General features: G+C 35.5%; 1 protein-coding gene across 7 annotated transcripts; it reads right to left on the bottom strand.

Annotated features, from left to right (window-relative positions):
- Positions 1 to 1,986: 1,986 nt before the first annotated feature.
- si:ch211-225b11.1 (uncharacterized protein LOC561694 homolog) lies at positions 1,987 to 23,542 on the bottom strand. 7 transcript variants are annotated; one of them, XM_067408118.1, is made up of 14 exons: positions 20,788 to 20,924; positions 16,920 to 17,239; positions 16,678 to 16,833; positions 13,936 to 14,146; positions 13,654 to 13,786; positions 13,204 to 13,338; positions 12,471 to 12,574; positions 12,045 to 12,169; positions 8,184 to 8,296; positions 6,750 to 6,890; positions 6,062 to 6,161; positions 5,811 to 5,911; positions 3,670 to 3,840; positions 1,987 to 3,576 (listed from the first exon to the last, which is right to left on the bottom strand). In XM_067408118.1, the coding sequence occupies exons 4-14, from the start codon at positions 14,085 to 14,087 to the stop codon at positions 3,484 to 3,486; spliced, it is 1,368 nt and encodes a 455-aa protein (XP_067264219.1). In that variant the 5' UTR covers positions 14,088 to 14,146; positions 16,678 to 16,833; positions 16,920 to 17,239; positions 20,788 to 20,924; the 3' UTR covers positions 1,987 to 3,483. The 7 variants fall into 7 exon arrangements, with proteins under 7 accessions (XP_067264219.1, XP_067264217.1, XP_067264215.1 ...); XM_067408116.1 differs by having other exon boundaries at positions 16,736 to 16,833; XM_067408114.1 differs by lacking the exons at positions 16,678 to 16,833; positions 16,920 to 17,239 and adding an exon at positions 22,957 to 23,542 and having other exon boundaries at positions 20,788 to 20,922.
- Positions 23,543 to 24,473: the final 931 nt, after the last annotated feature.

Below are 24,473 nucleotides of genomic sequence, written 5' to 3'. Positions count from 1 at the left end.
GCCCAGGTAGACCTGTTTGCCTCCCCAGAAACTGCCCACTGCCAGTGGTTCTATTCCCTGATCGTACGGCGAACGTGACCAACTGAAAGGGAACGTCTCAGTTACGTATGTAACCCTCGTTCCCTGAAGGAGGGAACGGAGACGTACGTCCCGTCGCCACAGTTTCTGTACCCTCACTGCTGCGCGGACACCAGTTGTCTCCTCAGCCAAAAAACAGAGTGCGATTGCAGCTGCTTCCTATTTATATACACCTGTCGGAGGCGGTGCCATTATGCAAATATCGCACGCCAATTCCATTGGCTTGTTTTAGTTCACTCAAAGCTGATAGGGCTCTCTAGCGATATCCCAATTCGTCGGTCACTTCTGACGTACATCTCCGTTCCCTCCTTCAGGGAACGAGGGTTACATACGTAACCGAGACGTTGTAAGTTGTAGGCTACAGGCACCAATATGCCATTCATAATACATGAAACGTTGTCACCATATTTTTTTACTGTGAATTTCTGGCAACCAGCGGCCTTTTTTTTGTACCATAACAGGATATATTTACAGTGTAGAAGGAATATGATGATACTCGTTGACCGGGAAGCTGATTGGTTGATGGACCTTTTTTGCATACAAAATACAAAAGAATAACAGTTGAGATATTAGGCCTACAACAATATCACAGGATCAGCTCTTGAGCTTAAACTGGACAACTGTGAAAGTAGTTACAGTTGCAATTTCACTGGAAACCACAGCAAATGCTGAAAACTGCCTGTGTGTGTGTGTGTGTGTGTGTATGTGAGTGTGTGTAAGGGAAAAAAAGGACATGTGTCTTCATTTCGCTTTATGCCTGATTTCCTCTTCCACTGGATGTGAATCCTCCCCTGCAGCGACACTGAGTGTGATATAGCGCACCTGCGCTCTCCTACGCCAGAAAAGAAAAAGAGAAGGCCGCTTTGGCTGGAGTTCATTTGCAAAGATATCCCACAGATCAGCTAGGGGTCAGCCAGAGGTCACAGAAAGGTCAGCCAAGACCTAGGGCAGCTCTCCAAAGACCTGCGCTCCTCCCAGAGATCCTCTCTCATTGCATTAGGTCCTGTCAGGTCACAAAGATATCACTTCCCAATGCCACACAGATCCAAAGCCTATACACTCTCTGATATAGACACTCATGTATTGGAGCCTTTCCAGTCCCTAAATAACTAACATGCTTCTGTTGTAGATACACACATCCAAATGTCCCTGTCCTCTGCTTGCACACAATATTTGAGCCAAGCTAACAGCAGTGTGGCACATCTCTCCCACTGAGGCACTGCTCCATCGCAGGCTGCAGCGTATTGATCTGCTGCTAGCTATAAATGAGCCGCTGTGGTGGCATTCAGCCTGCTTTTGCACTGAGCAAGGGTATTGATCTGCCATCTGAACTGCAGTCTCAACTGACTTCTATTAGTGCTTCCGCTTTTCAGTTACATAGTGCGCAGACACAGGAAATACAATTGATTCAGAGGAAGCAATCACTCTTTATTCATACAACCCCCAGCCCACATTGCAATGTGACAAATAATATGCACATTCAAATCTTTTGCTAAACTTGTGAATTATCAACAGCGTTTGCACTTTTACAGTTTTTTTTTTTAATTTTTTAAATGAGGTTACTTTAGGTCACATCAGGCCATTGTTACATTATAAAAATAACTTAGATAGTTCTATGCCAATTTAAAAAGAAAAAAAGGAAATCTGAAATGTTTTTTACAAATACTTAAAATATAAATGGGTTTTTAAAAGTAATAAAAATATAGCAATCAAATATAATATTATATAATTAGAAATAATATTATATAACTATATAAAATTATATAAAGTATATAAATAATAAAAGTTACTGCCTTTGAACGGCGTGTTTGTGCCAAATGAATGACTGACATCAGTAGTTAATTAAGCTGGGGTGACATCTTGTGGTGAAACGGCAGTACTACAGGTCATAATATGGAACTGTCCAATACAATGAAAAAGAATCGGAAACTGACAACGTAAAGCCTTTTATTTTGATAAGACCACTTGCATATGAAACTGCCAGTCATTACATAAAATGGCATTTTAAATATATAAAAAGTGTTTATCTTTATAGTCTGTCAATGATGACACAATAGAGAACAACTGTTTGAATATGAATGATTATTCTTCTGTGGTATCTACATTTTGAGATAAAAAAGATGACATATGACAATAATACATACATTAAACAATAACAGCAGTGCTATGGTTTGGTACAACTGATTAAGACAGATTTCACAGATTATTACTAATTATTACTGATTACTATGACAACTGTATTGTGTTGTACTGTCTTGTCAATTCTTCAGTGGACACTATCTCTGATTTATAAATCACTAGTTTGAACATTGCGCATTTTAAACAATTTTATTTCTAAATATGGCTCTCATTTTAGTGTCATGGACATTGATATAAACTTTGGCTTACTAAAAAAAAATAAATAAAAAAAAATCAGTTCTTCCAAAAGGTACTGTTTACTTTAAATTACAAAATAGTGAATACTAAAATTAAAAATAGTAAACATGATTTTTTCTTTATCTATATCAGAATGCATAGGCCTTAAAGGTGTCATCAAAAAGCGCATATTAAAAAGGGCGCACACATTTTTACTTACAACCTTTCCTTTTTTTCACATTTTATCCGTAAACTTGGGCAAAGATGTTTTTACTACTCAACCATCTATGTCTGTTTTAGAATATGTGCCACAGTTCAAGTAACAAAGTAGAGGGCAAAACCTGCATGCGTCATAAAAAGCTGTAAATAAGTTCAGCTCAGTTCATTTAACCTCTGTTAACACAAAGGCATCTGAAAAGCTCTTTCTGATCTGTGCTAAAGCCTATGAGAGTGAATGTTTTTGTACCACAATAAATTGATGCTGACATGGAATTAAAGAGTTTCATGGAAACATTTTGTGCAGGAGTTTGTTAAGTGCAGTTTTGAATTTTGAAATGAAGTTTTGTAAAATCAAGTATGTTGAGCCTAATATTCTAAACATCATTTCAAGGTTTCATCAGCCCTACAAATCAGTCTATCCAAATATATAATACAACAAGGCGAATGGAGAAAACCAACTAAAATCTTGCCATTTATCTCTCACTAGAATGTCATATTTTACATTTCTTTACTTGAAGAAAAATGTGCATAAAATTACTAAAGTCTGCCTTTTTTTTTTTTTAACATTACAAATCTGTCAAATAATCAAATAAATAGCTGTAAAAAAGTAATTCAATAATTAAAAAAAAAAAGATCAATATCAATGCTATTTTGTAAATCTGGGACCATTTTGATGTTTGTACTTTTCAGCATTCATTTTAAATGCAATAAACACAATATAAATATAAGTAAAAACATAATAAAATGAGTTTTTTTTTTTTTTACAGTTTAAACAGAACTACCTTGCACCTCTAATGAGTAAACATATTAAGAACACACAGACACAGGTGTCTAAGTAGCAGTAAACAGCGCAATGGACTCAGAAGATGGTTTCTCTGAAAGAGGCTCCAAATCTACAGTTGGAGTTATGGACTTTTTCAACCTCTGCAACAGAGATAGAGACAGGCACTAGGTTCATTCTGACATGGCGAAACAAAACAAATATTGATATAGGGAGTGTTTGTACACTGCACATACCTGCAGCAGAGACCCTTCGGTGGTCCAAAGCTCATGTAGAGCTCCAAGTGGAATCCAGATGATGGAGGCAAGAGAGATGAACCAGCCGACCACCTCTGCCCAGAGCGGGTAGGTGTAAGACTTGCCATATCGAGCTGGAGTATACTGAAAAATACTGGAGATCAGAATACCCTGCAGAGAGAGACAGGAAAGAGATCATTATTATTAAATACAAAAATAATTTACTCAAGTTGTTCTAAACCTGTATGAGTGTTTTTGTTCTGTTGAACACAAAAGGAGATATTTTGAAGAATGTGGTTATCCAAACAGTTTATAGTCCCCATTGACTTCCATAGTATTTTTTTTTTTTTTTCATACACGGAAGTCAAAAATGGGCATCAGCAACTGTTTGGTCGGACATTCTTCAAAATGTCTTTTTGTGTTCAAAACTTACAAAGCTCTATATGGTTTAGCTTCTCAGTACTTGAGCGAGCTCCTATTGCATTATAGTCTCAAACGGTCTCAAAATTCTGTCCAGTTGATAAAACACAGAATATCAAAATTGACTGTGGGCACGGTAGATCCTTTTCCTGTTCATCTACAAATCTTTTTAACGTAGCATTTACATAACACACTATCACATTTCTATAATTCAAAAGTTAAAGATTAGGCTGCATAAATTAGGTCAACTGGAACAGGGAACTCTTCCCAGTAAAATGGCATCTACACTTGTATTAGTCTCCGTTTCATCCTTATCCCAAGGTCACCATAGTCAGCCTGATCTGGTCCGCATCAAGGTCAGATGGCAGACTCGCATCTGGATGACCACAACAGCCTTGAATGTTAGTGGAGACCATGATAAGACAAGCTCAAGAGACAGATCCCCTTGTGAAGACCTCGTTGATACGACACAGATCCTCAGTGAAAACCATGAAAAAAAAGTCCTCTGCATAGACCTTATGGCCAACTTTGACCCCTCTGCACGGAATTCTAGCATAATGTATCCCAATTTTTAAGCAGTAGTTACTGGATGAAATTCTATGAATGATCAATCCACAATCTGACTAGTGATGCAGCCTGGAATTAAACCACACCATGTTCGTTCGTCTGGCCACCCGACTGAGCCTGGTTTCTCCCGAGGTTTTTTTTTTTCTCCATTTCTGCTACCTGATAGAGTTTGGGTTCCTTTTTTTGAGTGCCACTGTCACCTTTTGGCTTGCTTAGTTGGGGACACTTGATATTCTGCAATATTATTGATTTGACTGTACTGAGAGATTATTGGAATGAGAACTGAACTGAGCTGGAAGATGACGAGCTGCTTTACAACTGAATTGAACTCATTTAAATTTTGATGATCTTAACTCTAAATTACAATTTCAATTTCGTACAGTTATTGTATGAAACTGAATCAACACTGAACTGACCTCAGCTGAACAATCTCATTTGTTGACATTAGTTAATGTATTAACTAACATAAACTAACAATGAGCAATGATTTGTTACAGTATTTATTAATCTGTGTTAATGTTTTCAAATAAAAATACTGTTGTTCATTGTTTGTCCATGTTAGTTCACAGTGCATTAATTAATGTTAACAACTTTTGATTTTAATAATGTTTTAGTAAATGCTGAAATTAACATTAACCATGCTGTAGAAGTATTGTTCATTCTTAGTTCATGTTAACTAAAAGTAGCTAACTAATGCGAACTAATAAAACCTTATTGTAAAGTGTTACCAAAACAACCTGAGGATGAGTAAATATTGACAGAATTTTCATTTTTGGGTGAACTATCCCTTTAATTAAAACCGAAGCATCATACCCCAACCAACCTCTCAGATCTGCACTAGAAAAGACACACACTGGGCTCCACTTTATAAATATCTATAATTATCAATAAAGGTAAAACCTTTTTTCAATGCTATTTAAAATGTTTAATGTCCTTAAATTTTGAAAAGTGAATTATAGGAAGGCAAGGGCATTTAGGATGTGTGCACAATACAATCTGACAACAAGTTAGTTTTGTTATTGATTTTTGTCACTTCACTGCTGGAAAAAAAGGCTTGTTGGCAAAAAGTGTACTCTGAAGCTATTTACACTGGAACACAGATCAATGTAGTTGTCAATATCGAATACAGAGCATCACAATGTTTTTTTCCTCACCAGCACAAGCATGGGTGACAGGAACTGCCAGCAGACACGGAAGAAGATGTTTGGTTTCTTTCCCAGCATTTTCTCCACCATTACACTGAGCCGTCTCACTCCTGCATGTGTGTGAGAGAGTGAGATGTGGAAGAGAGCAAGAAAGAAGTGAGAAGGAAAAGCATGAACCGTCATATTTCAATAGGAGCAGCAGTACAATGAGTTTCTAGTTTCTATTGTCTAAAGTGCACACTGAAGGAAGTTACATTCACCGAATATGAGAGTGACGGCGAGCACCTCGAAGAAGGCCAGAAACATTAGAGACACCACAGCTGTGTAGTGATCCATGAGCTGAAACACATATATCCCACCCTGCACACATAAAATATTATTTCATTAGTACCGAAATAAGGGTTAGGTTTCATCTCTATAATCAAAACAAGGGCTACACAAACAAATAAAAAATCAAGTTGGTAAGAATGATTCATTTCAGTGAATCAGGTCAGATTGTCCATTTCAATTAATTCATTCAAAACTGATTTTTATACATTTGCTTCACTACTCACTTGCTTAGTGAAGTCCACACACACATTAAAATGTTTTAGTAAAAATATATGTAAATAGATATATCCTTTTTGTTATTTGTATTGTTAAATTGGTGCACATAAATAAAAATTTAATATCATTCCCTTCAAATACTTTAGTTCCATTCATTTTCACGACTTTATTTATACTTAATGCATTTTACATTTTGAATTTTAAAAAAATATATTGAATATAGTACTTGAATATATACTGAAAAATACTGAGATATAATATCTCTAAATTAAATATTTCTTATGAAACTAAAATTATGTTTAGGCCAGGAACAGTTGTATAAAATCCAACTGATCCAAGTATAATAAAACTTAAAGTAAAAATACAATACTTGTTTATAATGTGAAACTAGAGCATATTTACCCTGGTAATGTGAGGAATCCCCAACAGAAAGCCAATGCTGCACACTGCCAGAACAATCAGCTCCTTCCTCTTAAAAACTCGCAAAGCTTTCTTGCCAAAGCCATCCATGATGAACGTTACAGCCACTTCCACCATGGCAAACTGCACAGATACACATATGTATTTGTACACAAACAATAGTCCAAAATTATAGTCCAATATCACATATGAATGTACAAATTGCACAAAGACATGCATTCAGCTCTGTTGCTTAACCTGGTGAGCTGGGCACTTCCTGATCACCTTTTTCATACACAACAATGAGACATTTTGACAACAAAGAGACTTTTGCAACTACACTAATTTTTCTTATCTTGCTTGCAATCGACTCCCTTACAGTTGCGCCTTTCCTGTGTGTGCAATGAGGAAACAGCTTTTCACAGCTCAAAGAGAAACTAAGAATCTGTGATTTTGGTCCTGTGAATTGTGATTGTTGGCCGTACAGAAACATAGCAATAAAATCAGATGATAAATATACTCCTTTTTTACTCCACGAGATTCAATGAATTTCCTGCTTGTCAACAAACCTTGAGAACACACAAGGACATGGGAAGACTGGGCCTACAGCTGCAGAAACTTATGATACGGATGAAAGAACATAAAATGAGCAAATTTGCCATCTGTGGCCTACCAAACTTTACCAAGGCAGCATCATGTTTATACTTTATAAGGAAGACAATTGCAGAATGCACTGTGACAAAACAGAATGCAAAGAATTGCTGATTATAAAAATATTTACATACATATGCATTTAAGATGCTGAAATAGTGAAAAAATAGTGAGATCCATTGCAAAAGTCAAGTTTAGTGCATGTTTACAGAGAAAACCATTAAAAAACTAGATAAAAAAAAAGTTCATCAAGACAAACTTTGAAGTTGGCCTGAGAAAGGCTGAGCGGAAGGTTTGACAAAGTTTTAGGTGCTTAACCTGCATGAAGTTGGCCACACACCCAATGCAATATGTCAGCAATAAAGTCCCAATTGTTTGTGCTCCTTAGGTTTTTAAAATATTAGACACTGAATTATACTGCAATTATAATATACTATATTATACTGTACCCCCCAAATTCACCCAAAATAGTCTTGTTTGTTTGTGCTGTCAAAATTTTCGTATGTGCTGCTTCAGTTTTTTTTTTAGATATTAAAGAATATTTTAATAGTTCGGATCAGTTAGAAAAGATATAGCACAGAACAGCCTGAAGGTCTGAGCTGAGTTTGAAGTCTGAGCAGAATAATAAGTTTAAATAGCATTTCAGTAAGTTGGTTATCTGTCCTATGCGAATGGCTTTTTAGAAGGTAGCTGCCTGCTGAATGTAGGTATTAGACAAAAAGTCAGCTTTCTAGGGTTTAGAACAGAGCTAGTTTGTGCATGCTTGTGCTATGAGGCCTCTTCTACCTGACTGTCCAGTCCGAGGCAGAGTAACATGATGAAAAACAGAGGAGCCCAGAGCTGAGAAATCGGCATGGTGGAGAACACCTCAGGATATACCACAAACACCAGACCGGGCCCTGCAGAAAAACACATACACTCAAATATCACACTAATCAAGAGAAAGATGACACTAGTTATTATGCCAACATAAACAATAATAAAGGTCTTGGCCAAGAAGGAGAACCAAATCTTTCACATAGCACTTTGAATCTGATTAATGTTTAGCATTTTTCCTTGTTTTTGAATTCTCCAAAAATCAGTGCAAAAATGAAAAGAAATAATTCTAGATTCCTACAGACCTCAAAACCAAAAATAAGATATTGTAGGAAGGAAGTGAAAGAGACTAAATAAAATGTAAAAAGAATTGGAGAAACTGGCTTGGAAAAGGCTGCACAGCTGTCTTATTTTTGATAAGGAGAGAAATCAAAGAGTGAAAGAATGAAAGTGACAGAGACATTAAACCATTTATTATGATGGTGAAACACTCAGCAAAACTGCTGAAAAGCACAACTATAATTGCATTTCTCAGAAAAAAGATCTGCCTGCTGTTCTGAGAAATGAAAGATGACTGTTGGGTGAAATCATTTTCTGATAAGGTGAGCATAGTTGAGGCAGTGGTCTTTCTTCTGAGGAAGCAAAGGAGAAAATGCCTCCTCTAAAAATAAAAGAAATAAAAAATAAAACAAAACAAATCTTAAAAAATAGGATATCAAACACTGTACAAACAAATCATTTTTCTGAAGTATAACACTGCCGAAGAGCTATCCAGGTTTCACTGGGCGGCAGCATCTCTGTGTTGGGTATTAACTGATGTACTTGAATGACAATATCTTATAGCAAACAGTAATGTTATATAAACACAAAAATATTTTGATATTGTTAACTGCTGAGAGGTTCTCCAGAGGGAAGCTCAAAACTCAAGGACATTTTTTTATCATTGTTTTTTGTATTCACACAGATCTGCTCTGCCCACTTTGCTCATTTCTTCCTGTTTCTTCCATGAATGGTCTCTTTTATTCTCTTTCACTGGCATAATCCTACCTTCACCTCCTCTCACACTTATCCTCTCTCTGAGAACTTTTCATTTATCATCCCGCTTCATTTTAACTTGTGAAGCTGGAATTTCCCCACTGCATTCTCATTTCCTTAACTTACAAGGTGTTGACTTCCTTAGGCCTGTTTCACACACAAAAGCAGTGCATATTTATTTCAACACCTACAATAATAGGTTACATTTTTCACAAATTTCCAGAATTTTTGCCTAATCTCGCCTGATACAAGACAGTCAAAGGTCCACAGTCGTCGCTGTCTGATTCTTTTTTTCATGATGTGCAGTACATATTCAATAGGAGAAAGAAATGGACTGCAGGCAGGTCAGTCAAGCACATACATACTATGGTGTAGAAACCACCATGTATCCAGTGTGAACAGCCTCAAATAGTTGTGGGGCGTCATGTCAAATAATGTGACCAGTGCACATCCCTTGCCCTTGGATGCTTGTGTTCGCTCTAGACAGAGTGTTAGCCTACACTGCTTCATGACACATAGCAACACAGCTAAAAGTATTTCTCATATGTTGGACCTTTTATTGAATGTAGTCTACTTTTACCTGTTGAGACATGCCTTCACAAGCACCCGCAATAGCTGTGTTTATGATGAAGGGCTGTTTGCAAGGTTGCTTTTTTTTTTGTAATTACACTAAGTGCCACTAGTGTTGCATATGTCATACTGGCGAACTGGCATATTCTTATTAATATTAAGATAGAGTTCTAATGCATGACAAATCACATTTAACATTAGGGGTGTGACGAGACAGTTAGCTCACAAGACGAGACTCGAGATTGAGTTCACAAGACAAGACAAGATTTTTACACACTATTTTTAAGAAATCCTCAATGGCGAAATACATGACTAGAAAAATATTCTGCAGATGTATTTGAAATGTTTTAACTAATCATCTTACAATATAATGAATGTCATTTCAGTTCTACTTTCTGAGTATGAATTATCATATGCAGTAAAAGACAACAATACTCAAGCACTGTAAAAGGTTTTGTCACTAACTCAACTGACTGACTTCTCTTCTGTATGATTTCAGTCTCTTCAGACCTCAGAACTGTACATGATTTATGAGCTTCTACAACCTTTGACCCCCTAACTGAACTCCTTTCCACAAACTGATCATAGAAATAAAACAGTATAAATGAAAATTTTAACACTTTACAATAATGTCTCATTTATTAACATTAAAGGTCCAGTTTTTCGTGGTTTTTTGAAGCTTTGATTGTGTTTATAGTGTGCAATGTAAAAACACAGTATTTTTCACATAATTTACTTATCTGTATACAGCTGTTTCCACTGTCATAAAAACGGGCTGATGACTTCCTTGTTCTATGAAGTCCCTTCTTCAGAAATACATAACGAGTTCTGATTGTGTCAGCGGTTCCTGTTTTGTGATTCGACAGCAGCTTAGCGCTCCTTGCCCGGAAAGGTCACGCCTCTTACCATAACGTGGAGATGCACGCGCTCAGTGTTATTGTAAACATGTCTTTAATTTTACCCTATCAATTTGAGCCGGAATCAGACCCGGTGATTGGACTGCGGGATGAAAATAACAGCGTTTCAACGACATGGCGACAAACACACTCTACAAACGCAACTCTTGTGTATTCCTGTGGGCGGAGGTTAATCAAAAAATTGTTTGAGTGACGTCGTTAAAGAAGGAAGTAGAGGGATGTAGTACAAACTGTTAAATAAAATATCTCGCTTGGCATTAAACTTTGAGATTTTATTTATACTCTAACAACAACATTACACACTAACTAAAGTTTGAAACATGGGACCACGAAGAACGGGACCTTTAATGTATTAACTAACATCAGCTAACAATGAGCAATATATTTGCTACAGTATTTATTAATCTTTGTTTATGTTAGTTCATAAAAATAGTCATTCATTGTTAGTTCATGATAGCTCACAGTGCATTAACTAATGTTAACAAATGAAACCTTATTGTTTGTGCTTAATAAGATTAAGAGAAAACTGTTATTAATTTTTATGGTAACACTTTACAATATGTGCAACCATAATCACACTCTTTCAATATTCAAAGTGCAAATAAGACCAAATTTTTTTTTGATACAGAGCTGAGAGATTGTTACAACTACACTGCCCAGCCTAAGACAGCTTTCATATTGAGAGATATCTGTATTCATCAGGGAGCCGCTTTCAAAATGCGGGGTACTGAAATCGCGTTTGAATACGTGCTCGCGTTTACTTTCACTTTCGCGATCACGCGTACTCTGTGAATATGGAGTGGCGGCGACCGTTATCCAACTGAATTAAATGTTTTTTATTTAAATACAAAGCAAAACGACAGTGGAGGTGTAATGTAAACGTAGCGGTGGCATGTTCTTTCCTAATCATCCTAACCACTCTGTCATGGCAACATCACGAGACTACTTTTCGCCTCGACGAGAAATCTCATCAAATTTTAGTCTTGCGAGATCTCGTGACACGAGATCTCATCACACCCCTATTTAAAATAATTATTGAAGAATTGTTAAAGATTTAGAATACTGTATTATTAACGTATTAATGCAGGTCCGCCCCTGCCTGTGTGATCCTGGTCCTTAAAACTGAGTTGTGATTCTTGGCTGAATGGAGACACAGCAATAAAATATGACAGAAAATGTGGTCTTTTCAGTTCAAGCGATTCAATGTATTTACTGCTTGTAAACAAACCTTGAAAAACACAAGGACATGGGAGGACTAGTTTCACAGCTGCCGAAACTGATAATAATAATAAAAATAAAAAAAACTTACCATCTGTGGCAATGTCATCTACAGGTAGGTTGTGAATGTGGGCCATGTACCCAATAGCAGAGAAAATAACAAAGCCGGCTATGATACTAGTGGCTGAATTAGCCAGAGAGACGATAAATGTGTCCCTGTAAAATAGAAGATAATAGTGATAAGGTGAATCATGCCTTTCTTGATGATAACAGACCCTTTTGCTCTGATCAGTGCAATTAACTCAAAAGCAAATAAAAATCTTTTTCAAGTTGGATAGTGACATCAGCTCATTTGTTTTACTTTTTTAAAAATTTAGTTTTACATTTACTTAGCTACATTTATTTTATTTAAATGTAAAATATGTTTTTAACTATAAAATCAAGGACAAAATGCTGGGACAAAGCCATCCCATACCCCTAACTTGTATTATTAACACTTCATTGCCATATTGCTTACCTAAGGATGTTGTTGTTGTACTTGTTGTAACTGGCCATAGATATCATAGAACCAAAGGAGATGCCAATGGAGTTAAATATCTGAGCAGCAGCATTGACCCACACCTACAACAATAAGATTAACAAAGACACAAAAAGCGTAGGGTTTTATTTTTGTCCATATATTTTTTTTTATCATATACAGACATCTAAAATGTTATGTTTTAATAAAGCATTAACAGGAATCATATTTAATGTTTGCTTTATTTTATGGGCTTTACAGTACTGTCAATCAATCTAAATACCGCAATTTAATCACAACATTTTTGTAGCTAACACATTCAGACTCAATCAGATCCTTTTTATGAAAAGAAAACAATATGTGTAATTACTGGTTTGGTTTTGGCAATGTATATAAGCATTAATACAAGCAACACAAATAGAAATAGGATAAATATAAACATAAAAGTAATAAAACAATTAATTCAGTGACCTTGTTTTTACATTATACATGCTTTTTTTTTAAGATTTAGCAGTGTTAAAGTTCTTTAAAATCTGCTCCAGACCCATTGATTAACTTCACCAAGTGCCAATTACATGTCAAAATGTAAACAGCCACAATTCCCACAACAATGTTGTTTATCAGTGGTGCTGCAGTAATGATACGGTAGCATGCAAGCTATAATATAATGTTGACTGTTAAAGTTTGTTTTTAACACTACTTGACTCATGTATGTTTATGCAAATGATCTCACCTGGACTTCCAAGAGTTTACTCCAATTTGGCATGAGGAAGAAGAGGATACCATCTTTTGCTCCAGGCAACTGGACATTATTGATCAGCAATGCAAAGAGTATGAAATAAGGGAACGTGGCAGTGAAGTACACAACCTATAGACAGTCAACAAAGGGATTTTTATTGGTAATAACAAGGACAATAGTATAAAAAAAAAGTATATTTTATTTTATTCCTCTCACTTTCTTTAGCAACTAGATTAAAATTCATTGAGGTTTATTTACTTGAACAAATATAGTTACTATTACAGTTAACATACTGAGCCTTATTGTATACACACAAACACATTATTTATATTTTTATAAATAACTAACTATCAATTTGTAGAATAAATATTCTATTGTGGGTTAATTTAGATAATTAAAACACATTGCATCTATTCAGAAATGACGTGAGCTCTGAACTCTGACCTTTCCAGTGGATTTGACCCCTTTAAAGATACAGAAATAAACAATGGCCCAGGCCAGGACTAGGAGGCCAAAGAGTTCCCAGCGAATCCCTCCAGCGTGCTCAATCCCTGTGGTCATTTGTAGGACCTTATGACTGAAAACCAAAACACAGAACAATTGCGGATGGATGGATGGATGGATGGATGGGACAATTATAAATCAACCTCTGACAAAAAGTCAAGAATTCTCACCAAATATGGCATTAACATTAAAGACGGCAAACAATTTAAATCTGTCACTTACTCAAAAAACTGTTGACTGGCTGATTGCAGATGTGTGGCATTGCCAGGAAAACCAGTGGAACAGTTGCCAACTGCATTCCACGTGTTGTTGCAGGATTGCCAAGGCAATGAGGGGCTGAACGAGTGAAGCAGGTAGTAGAGAGCCCAGGTCATGAGAACGTTGTAGTAGGTGCAGAGCACATAAGAAATCACCACTGTGGCAAGCCCCACACCTGAGGACAAAAAAAGAAAGAGTGAGACACCAGAAAATGCCACTGTTTCCTGCCACCTTGTCCGAGTCTTTCACTGCTGAAAAGACTCATATTGGAACAGCACTTAGGGCTCTTCAGAGGCTCTGAAATGTTTAGTTTAAAAAAAGAATAAAACCGTTGACCTGCAGATGTACATTTTTAGGTTGACGTACAAGTTTCAAAGGAACAGACAAAGCAAATCTTCATGACAGATGTTTTCATTTTACTTTAAGTCAAGTTATATTAAGAGAACTCTATCTGACAATATTTATAAACATATGCTAAGAAAAGAAGAAGAGAAACTAAGTTTCTCATGATTCTTCTGTGTTCCTTTCTTAGAGAAAAGTTTGGTGGTTGGCCAAAACACCAGGGGTTTCTTATGGCTCAAGAGACCTTATGCAAGAGGTTCTTTTTTTATTATTGAGGATTGCATGAATAAATCCAGTAAGGCTGTTCAATGTTATGCTGTAGCTTAGATTTCAAAAGACCTCAGGCACACACAATATTGAAGAGCTAAAAAAATATTTGTACCCTGCTTACATGTGTTTCTGATTGGATTGATATTGTGGGGTATTAAATGTGTTTTTGGAACAAGTAGTCTCATAATCTTACTTCAATCTTATGAAAACTTAAACTTCGAATGGCTTTTACCACTTATCTGTAGCTTACACCAATAGTTCTTAACTGGTTTTACAGTGGATATCGATTGGTGACCCAAAACGGTACCAAACTGTACAAAATCGTAGGGTGAAAATGATTGAGACACTTTTTCCAAGTCATCTCAATGGCAAAAACTGTCCCCATCACCCTGAATTCACCCCTATATTATATATATATAATATATATATATATATATATATATATATATATATATATATATATATATATATATATATATATATATATATATATATATATATATATATATATATATATATATATATAAAAACGTATTAAAAATCAAACTTCTGCATAGGCCCAAATATATTGTGCAAAAAATCTTGTGTTTGCCACAAGCAGAACTGTATTTAATGCAGTCTTTTATGCTGCCAAGTTGGATGAGGGGATGTCACGCAACCTGTCCATGTTGGTATCTGCTTTTCATTAAGTGATTGATACAACAAAATATCGTAGTGATAAATTTGGATGCATAGCCTTAACATCAACAACAAAAGCTGAGAACCACTGGCTGATTTCTGTTTCTGAATGATTTCATGTATTAATTGCATCCTGAGAAAACAAGAGAAACAGGACTCTTAGCACATCACACAATATGCTTTTCTTTATAAAGAGATTCAATGGCCAGGGAAAAACTTATGCTTCTTTTGTGCTGGCACATCACTGAAATTCTGATTTACCGAACAGACTTGTTTCCACTGATTTTGTTTCATTATTGCCAAACTGTAATCAGGATTGAAATCTCATATAAGCCTGAAATGAAACAGAATTAGATTTAGAAACTAAATGTGAACATCAGGAAGATGTTTAAGAATTAAGTGTCAGATAATAACAAATACATTCTTCAAAGACCCATCCGGTCATCATCAGAGTTCTTAAAATAAGCTTTTAAGCCATTAAAAAAATCCATATAGAGACAGCAAAAATGTGCTATTTTTAGTGGTCTGTTTATGATTTACTTGCCAAACTAAACAGTTCGGAATCCAATATAGACATGTCTATTCAGCATGAACTAGTAACCTTGTAGCCCAAATCAGCATGGTAGGAGGAGGACAATGCAAAGATCACCGATTTGTTTTTTGCCATGACTTGATGTCAGCTTTAAATCCGTGGATTAGCTAAGATCACTCTCTGCGGAGCTTAGCATTGTTTTGTGTCCCATTCCCACCACCTAAATGGAATGTTCACAGTTGTTTCAGGCCTGAATAGTAGAAAGCTCTGAAAACAGGAATGTTGTTGTTGGAACATTCTGTGGTGCCTTCTGAGGTCACGTAGACTCCCCCAGAGCATTTTGGTCTCCTGAGCCTAAATGATTCCACTGCTTTAACAATACTATAGACCAGAGGCATCATTGGATTATTGGATTCTCTACTGGAAATCCAGAATTAACAGTCAATCTAACTGACTATGCTAAAATCCCTGCATGCAACATTATTGTAAACCTTATGTTAAACTTGAAGTTATTAAAAGGTTTGTAAGTTTGTTTAAGATCGAATTTGAACCTAAAATACCATCACATATCATTAAAGGGGAAAGCACTGACATGTAAATATGTATTATCTTTCAAAGAGTAAATAACCCCCATAAATCCATATTGTTATTATCTTATGGAGAGCTGGGCCCCAAATATTATAAATGCACAATACAAAATGTAAATTGTGTAAACAGGCAAGGCTTTAAAATCTAATCTAGATGAAAGAACATTTTTAAATGTTCAGCTCAGTTTAATAAAAACTTATGTAAGAATTTTGTTTCTTTGACAAATATTATCACCTGTCAGTATAAGGCAGGTATAGAAAGGCATTATAGCTTTCTGTCATACAACTTTATCATACATTTTTTTGGAGAAATCCTCAACTACTGTATTTTCCATTTTCTTGTGCAGACACGAACCAGTAGAATTCATCATCTCCCAGGTACTACATGAAATCCTGGCGCCAGTTCCGCATTATTTTGTATCACATTAGTGCTGTATGACTGAACAGAAATGCCTGCAAACACACACACACACTCTCTTTTTCCTGTTTAGTGCACAGTAAGCCATTCCAATGTTTTGTATAAGTGTTGCCATTTTGACCTTGGGCACCGTGTTGTTAAATCATGCAACCCTGATGTCAACACCTGTTGAAAGATTAACTAAGCCATTAGGAAATGATAGGAGACAGAAAGGAGAGCTATTATAGAGAAGAGCCACTGAATAGCCCATTACTCACTTTTTCTGGTGGATCATCAGAAACATCAAAAAGAATGTGACATAAGAGTACATTTCAGTCAAAAGAATGTACAGAAAGAACTACCTACTTCAGTCCCTCTTCTAGCAAGGAGCCATAATCGGCTGAAATGAGCGCTATATCAAGGGATGGACCCAAAAGATTTGACCGGGTAGACTATCTCTGTCTTTGAGGAGAGAAGTCTTTAGTTAGCAGGTGAAAGAATGTCCAAAAAAAAAAAAAAAAGACAAGAAAATAAACCCAAATGATGAACAGTGATGGCTGAGCTTGATGATGACACTCACTTTGTTCACAAATAGGTTGTCTCCATTTACATAAAATGCATTGTTTTTTCCAAAACTTTTATTGTTATTTTATTAAAAGTGTATTATTACAAGAAGGAAAATAAGAATAAATATTGTTGTTTTCACAACAAAGTAAGAGTTCAAATATGAAGAGGACTGATTTAGGTACAGAACACAGGATGAACACAAGAGATCAGCCATCACCAGATCATCAGAGATGAAGTGGCATAGTTACAGGTCCACACATTTTACAGGGAAAATCCAACACAAGGGTGAGAACATAAGCTTTGCACTTGGTATCCATGCTTGAACTGTCATGTCAATACAGAGAGACAGGTTGATTAAAAACATACAAAACATAAAACACTAAAACATAGTCCAGCAAAATGATAATAGGTCATTGACATGAAGTGCATATTTTTGTGCCCAAGTGCATTATTTCCTTTTAAAATAATTTGATAAATTCATGACACGCATTGCTTTATTCGATAAAACCCATTTAGTTTGAAAACATTTTCAGTACATTCAAATAATACATTTTATTTTATGTTTTGGTATCTTAAACCTCCAAAATGTCAGGTGATGCACCCTTCCGCACAAATGAACAGATTAAGAAAACTATTTAATAGCAAGAAATTCAAAATAAAATACTATGACATAATCTTAAGTTTGAAACCTTTCCTATAAACCAATTTTATAAATATCAGTAGTTTTAAAGCCGTTGAGATAACTGAAAATAGCTACTGTAAGTATGGGACACCTTCCATGTCAGGCGGTACAAACATATGTATGGACTTGTTAGGGTAGAAAAAAAAAAAAAAAAGAAAACTGATTAAAGTAAGTTGCAAAATTTGGTGATGCAACCAGGAAGTCAGATGGTGCAACTGCAATGAATGCCCCTATATGAAATAAAAAATATTATTTAAGCTAAATAAACAATACATTTAGGATAAAATTGTGTAGTTTTATTCAAAAATGTTAGTTTTAAGATGTTTTAGAATGGTTAGGTAGGATGTACTTGTTCATGTTGTTTTGCAAATCGTGCTGCTATTGAGGTGGGATATGGGTAAGATTAAGGACAGGTTTGCTGGTATGGGTAGGTTTTAGGGTGGGTTAAGGGGTAAGGAAAGGCTCAACAGTGTAATTATAGATGTCATCAAATTTAGAAATTAATTACATATGTAGTATACATGTATTATAAAATATAAGTACAATGTAAAATCATGTATGTACACAATAAGTGCATTGTATCAAATGGTTAATTTAAATGTTAGTATGTAGTGGTTAAAGGCACTTAATATAAAGTGGGACAGAAAAATCATTAAGAATGAAAAAAAGAGGGGCGATGAATCTTGTTTAGTAGTTATTATATAGTGTTCCATTCCAGTTGCTATGCATTTAATGTTTTAAACATTTGATTAAAGGACTTTTGATATTTCAATTTAAAATTCTCAACTAACTTAAGCTGATGATTCTTTTTGTATCAACATGAAACATGACTGTTATTAAATCACAACTAATTACAGTGTATCTAACCAGTCTATGCACAGTAGCCTATTCCAGTTTCTATGTTTCAAATTTAATGTTTATGATTTATCCTGTTTTTGATTAATTTACTACTTTTGCTTTACCTGTTTGTTTGAGGTAAAAAAAAAAAAAAAAAGAAAAAAGAACAGTAGAAACAAAGCAGAGGCCTGTTCCATAAAGTGCACTAAGAAAATTAGGGATTACAGACCAAAACCTGACTTGAATTAGCAAATCAGTCGGGGCTATGGAAATTCTATAAAGAAAAATTTAATTTCATGCAATCCCACAAATTTCACCCAGGTTTAAGGTCAAGATCATTTGGTGTGCACGCTATTCTTAAGCAGCCCTAAAGGTTGATGATGGCTCAAATCGATCAACCATGGCAAACATAACCTGAGCCCATCACTGAGACAGAACCTGATCCCGCCTCAGACCCGGTGCCTGAGCTGATACCTGCCATGGACAGAGTCAAAGCCAGAGCCAAAGCCCACTACAGAGCCAGAGTCTGCTGGATTACCAGCAACAACAAAACAGTACCATCTCACGCACTAAACAGTAGCAGTGTTCAGCCTTATATGTTCGATCCGGAGTCATGTAGAATGCAACATGACGTTTCTAAATGGTTTCTTGATGAATTTATGTAGTTGATGTGGCATTAACTATCGCCAAGTCATTGATTAAAATGTTCCATCATGATAATCTATAAATCGTTGTACAGGTGCTCCTGTGGGAACTGTTGTAAGATGCCTACAGAGCCAGAGAATATATGCTGTATGGAGATAGAACAGGTATAGTTTAGTTTAATTACGGTAATAACTTATGTTGTCATCTTGCTTTCATGACATGCTATTGCATTTGTGTTACGTATTGTATTGCAATAAAGTGAAAAGGTGGGTGCAACAACTTGAGCAGACCCTAATTTGTGAAGCAATCCGGCGCAAAATGATTGGCGCCAACGTATAAGACTTTACTGGTTGTCTTTGGGACATTTCCTTCGAAAATTTAATTTAATCACGATGTCCTCAGTGACTCAGATGGCGGGAGTCTATGGAGACTTGTAATGGCTCTTTGGCACAGACATTGTACTACTCCAGCTGCTACAGCGAGGATACAGAAACGGCGGATTCTGTGCTTCTCACTCAGGGCTTTGTCTATGCTAATAGCGCAGATCATCACCGGCTGTAGGCGTTGAATCTAAATCTAAGCTCGTTTTAAGAGACTGCATTTGATTTATGGGAAAAAATTTGTGAATTTTTACCATTATAGGCTGGTTGTTGTCACACACTGTGGGCACACATCAGTGTTCAAAACCTTATAAAAGTGATTTTTGCTGCATAATAGAACCCCTTGATTTTGAAGTTGAAGTTAATTTTCTGTATACTGTATATTTATTTTTGGACTAATAGTGGTTAATAGTGTAAAATAATGGTATTGCGAGAGAGTCAGTGGTAATATAATTTTGTTCCTGTCGGTGAGTGTTAGAGGAACTCAGCTGAGTGACTGAGCCTGAGCTATGTAATTTGCTTTATGGAAGCAAATCAACTGACAATGAGTCAGACTAACTGAAAAAAGCCTGGCTTATTTGGTAAACTTATTTTATGGAACAAGCCTCTGGACATAAATAAATCACACAGCAAACAATGCCACAAGGTGCACAACAGGCAAAGCCATCCAGAGATTTTACAAGGAATATATCTTTATATAATTTATTTCTAAAACATATTCCTTAAACTCATTTAACGCCAAATCATAATTCAACAGACTTAAATACAGTTGCGAGTTGAACAGCAGGCCATTAGGTTGACTGAAATGCTAGAATGTCCCTGGACATTTGCTGGACTATGTGTGGATGGTAGAATTAAACCCAGGAGATATGAGTGATTGGGAAACATGGTCCACTCACCTTTGAAGAGGGGACATATTTTAGCCAGAGCATGGACCGGCCCTAGATGGGTGTACTGCCCAATGGTGAACTCCATGAACAGCAGTGGGATACCACAGAGAAACAACATGATAAAGTAGGGAATCAAGAAAGCACCTGGAACATGTGAAAGATTGGAAAACAAAACATGAGATAAGATCAAATAATTATTAAATAAATAATGAAAATAAATTAATGATTAAATATTCTTTAAATAAAACGGACACAGTTTTTAATAAATATATTGTTTTGCTTCAATGGTAACTTATGTATTCTTTTTGTCTTCATAAATTTGACAGGGATAAATCAATGGTATATTAACAATGGACAAATAGTCCTGTAATTCAATTTGACACCCCTCTATTTATGATTTTTCTTCTTCTTTTTTTACGCAAAATCATTCTGTGAGGTTAAAACTATTTTCTTGCAACTCATGTTAATGCTAAGTTACCATGAAAAAAGGAAGTTTTTTTTCGGAAGGGCAAGATGATTTATTGACATGTTATGTATAGATGGTCATAAATCTATTGCCTCTGATTTAAAAAAAATTCAAAATAAAATCTGAGGTTGAGAATGGTTTTACTGTTTATGAAAGCAAACATTCATCTGGACAATATGGATATGCACTGAACACACTAAAATAAATATGGTTATATACAAACATTAAACAACGGGAGACAGGATTATCTGCAGTGAACTTTGTGACAATTGTCCTATAAAACATGTTTATCTTAAATATCACAGATCACTGCTTACAGGAATTAAGTTTTATTGATTGTCACTCTTGGGACAGTATAAATATTGCATGTTTTTTAACAATTCAAATAATTTTTGCATGCCTTTAGTATATCTTTTTTTACGTTTTTTTTTTTTTTTTTAAATGCTATATACAGTATGGTGTGTTGCCAACGCAGAAAGGAACATTTATGGTTGATAAATATTCATTCAATTCAATTCAATTCACATTTATTTGTATAGCGCTTTTCACGATACATATCATTTCAAAGCAGCTTTACAGAGAATGCATGTCAACATCACAATTTAAAGAATGCAGATAGCAAATAATGTAATAATTTACGCAATTAATTTACAATCACTGTTAGCAGTTTAACTGAACGTAGAAGCAATGAGCTCCTGGAAAAATGAATTACATTAACAATAATTAGGATATAGAAATTGGGCAATGTGCATGTTGATCCAGAGGATTGATGATATTCATGGAAACAACAACCCATTCTAAGTCAATGAATATGGTTTAAGTCAATGATTAACAATGGGAATTGGTAGAAACAACACAAAGACTAAACAAAGTCTAGCGTGTGAAAACAAGAGACATATCCAATGGCACAAACTCCTGGATCTACTGTTACATCTTAGTTACACAACTGCAAAAAAAAAAAAAAAAGCTTTCAACAAATAATCTAAATATAGATACAATAAACATAATATAATGATATTATAGACTAAATATAAACTTAGAAATGTAATCTCTGTATTTATGTAGGCTAAGTCATGAAAATTATTTATACAATTTTGGATTGTTTTTACTTTAAACAATGTGGTAGAACCTCAAGTAAAACGTATTAAAAGGCTTTCATTACAACATAAATGTACACAACGTAATCATTATGTTCAAAAAAGTTATTTTCAGATATCATTTCGAGTCATGCCTATCAAGAAATTTCCTAAGCTTTACTCTGTTTGACCTGAAAACAAAAGTGCTTTTCCATTAAAGGTATGTTATATGTTTGAGATATATATTATATATAATTAATAACCTTGACATACAGTCAAGTACAAAAAGGGTCCTCTCGCCGTTATGGTTTTTATGTCACATGACAACAAAATGGCTCCCTATATGTTGACTTTTTTTAGGGAAATAAAAGTTTAAATATAGCCTCTTTTTTTTTAAATTATATATATATATATATTAATATCTGTAATATAATGTGTCATCTCTGGACACTCAAAATGCCCGTAACTACTGTTAATAACTGTAAATCATAATTAATATTCAGATGAAAACTGTTATGTTTATGATTACCATGACATTTTTTGTATGGGGTAATAACATGATGAGCAAGACATCTTTGTGGCTGAACACTCTATGGTGATTCATGAGAGAGAAGCAGCAGGAGTCTCGTCACTCACCTCCTCCACTCCTGTAGCACAGGTACGGAAAGCGCCACACGTTCCCCAGACCCACCGCATAACCTATCGAGGCGAGCACGAACTCCATACGTCGTCCCCACGTTTCTCTTGGTTCCGTTGCCGGGTGTTCAGCCATTGCCAGCCTCATGGCTTCAGCATTGCCGGGTGTCATCTTGGCGAGATCTACCTCCTCTTTTCCCTCTCCAAGCTGCTGCAATGCAAACTTAGTAGATAAGGTCGTAGTCTTGTTCTCAGCTCCAACTCCCATCATTACAAGCGTTTAAGCGCAAAAAATATATAGGCTATTATTATTAGCGCTTAAAATATAAATATTAGCGCATTAAAAATGGCGATTTTTAATATGGGCAAAAAAGGATGCCACAGTCTTTCAAAACGAATTAACTTGACACTGTTACAATTTGCCGGTATGTTATCAGATGTCACTATCACCGCTCTGTATTACAAAAAAAATTGACGGTACAGAGTATTAGGGCTAACTAAATCTACCCTTATATAAAAAAAAACAATACCGAGATACCGCATCCTCTTTTAACTGTTCCGAATACATAATGTGCACATGCTGTTAGCTGCTTATAAAGCTCAGTTACACAATTTTTTTAAGACCAGCCCCCTAAAGTATAGTTTCCTACGTTACATATCCATCTCCATTCTGGCTTCCTTCGGCTCCGCCCATTGAGTGACGACAGTCGACTGTGAACGCGCCTCTCTGTCAGCAGGCTATATAATATTCATTGCTCACAGGAAAATATAAAATAGAGTCAAATAACAAGGCAAGCATGCACGTGTAGTGGTTTGTTTAGCCTACCTAATCCACAATGAATGTAACCTGCATTACCGAATTGAAACATTAGCCTATATACTGACTGTGATAAAAGGTTTTAAACGTGATAACGTTTGATTGATTTTAATAATGGATTGTTTGGCTATAGCTACTGTACGACAAATTTGAGGATTTAGATTGGCCATATCGTAGACCAGTTTGTCAGTGATGTAATTTAATTCAAAATTAGACACCCTAAAGGTTTAAGTTTACACGTAACATCTTTTCTTTCACGTATGGAGTAAAAGAATTGTATTGCCGACTCATCATGAGTTGCAGAAATGGGAAGGAGGGAGGGGCGGTACCATCAGGCAAATGATAGGGGAAAAGGCGGGATTTTAAAATGAAGTAAACCTGCCCTCGATTGCATTTTTAGAAGCCATTTTACAGGTTGTGTTATGAATAAGTTGAAAATGAAAGCAACAAATGAAAAAAAAAAAAAAAAACATTTGACTCATGACGCATGGTGTGATTTGCAGCAAAGAATATAGGGTGAATTAAGGGTGATTGGGATAGTTTTTGAATTTCTGCCTTGTGCGAGGTTTCTTAAATGAAAAACATAAGCTCAACACATGATACATTTCTGTAATACTGAAGATGTTAACTATCCATTTGAGGAGGAAACGATGGTATATTATGAAAGGATGTGTCAGATGAGTCTGACACACTTTTCTGC

The sequence above is a fragment of the Chanodichthys erythropterus genome, chromosome 13 (genome assembly GCF_024489055.1).
Source record: "Chanodichthys erythropterus isolate Z2021 chromosome 13, ASM2448905v1, whole genome shotgun sequence".
Lineage (NCBI taxonomy): Eukaryota > Metazoa > Chordata > Actinopteri > Cypriniformes > Xenocyprididae > Chanodichthys > Chanodichthys erythropterus.
This window is presented reverse-complemented; position numbering and strand designations above follow the sequence as displayed.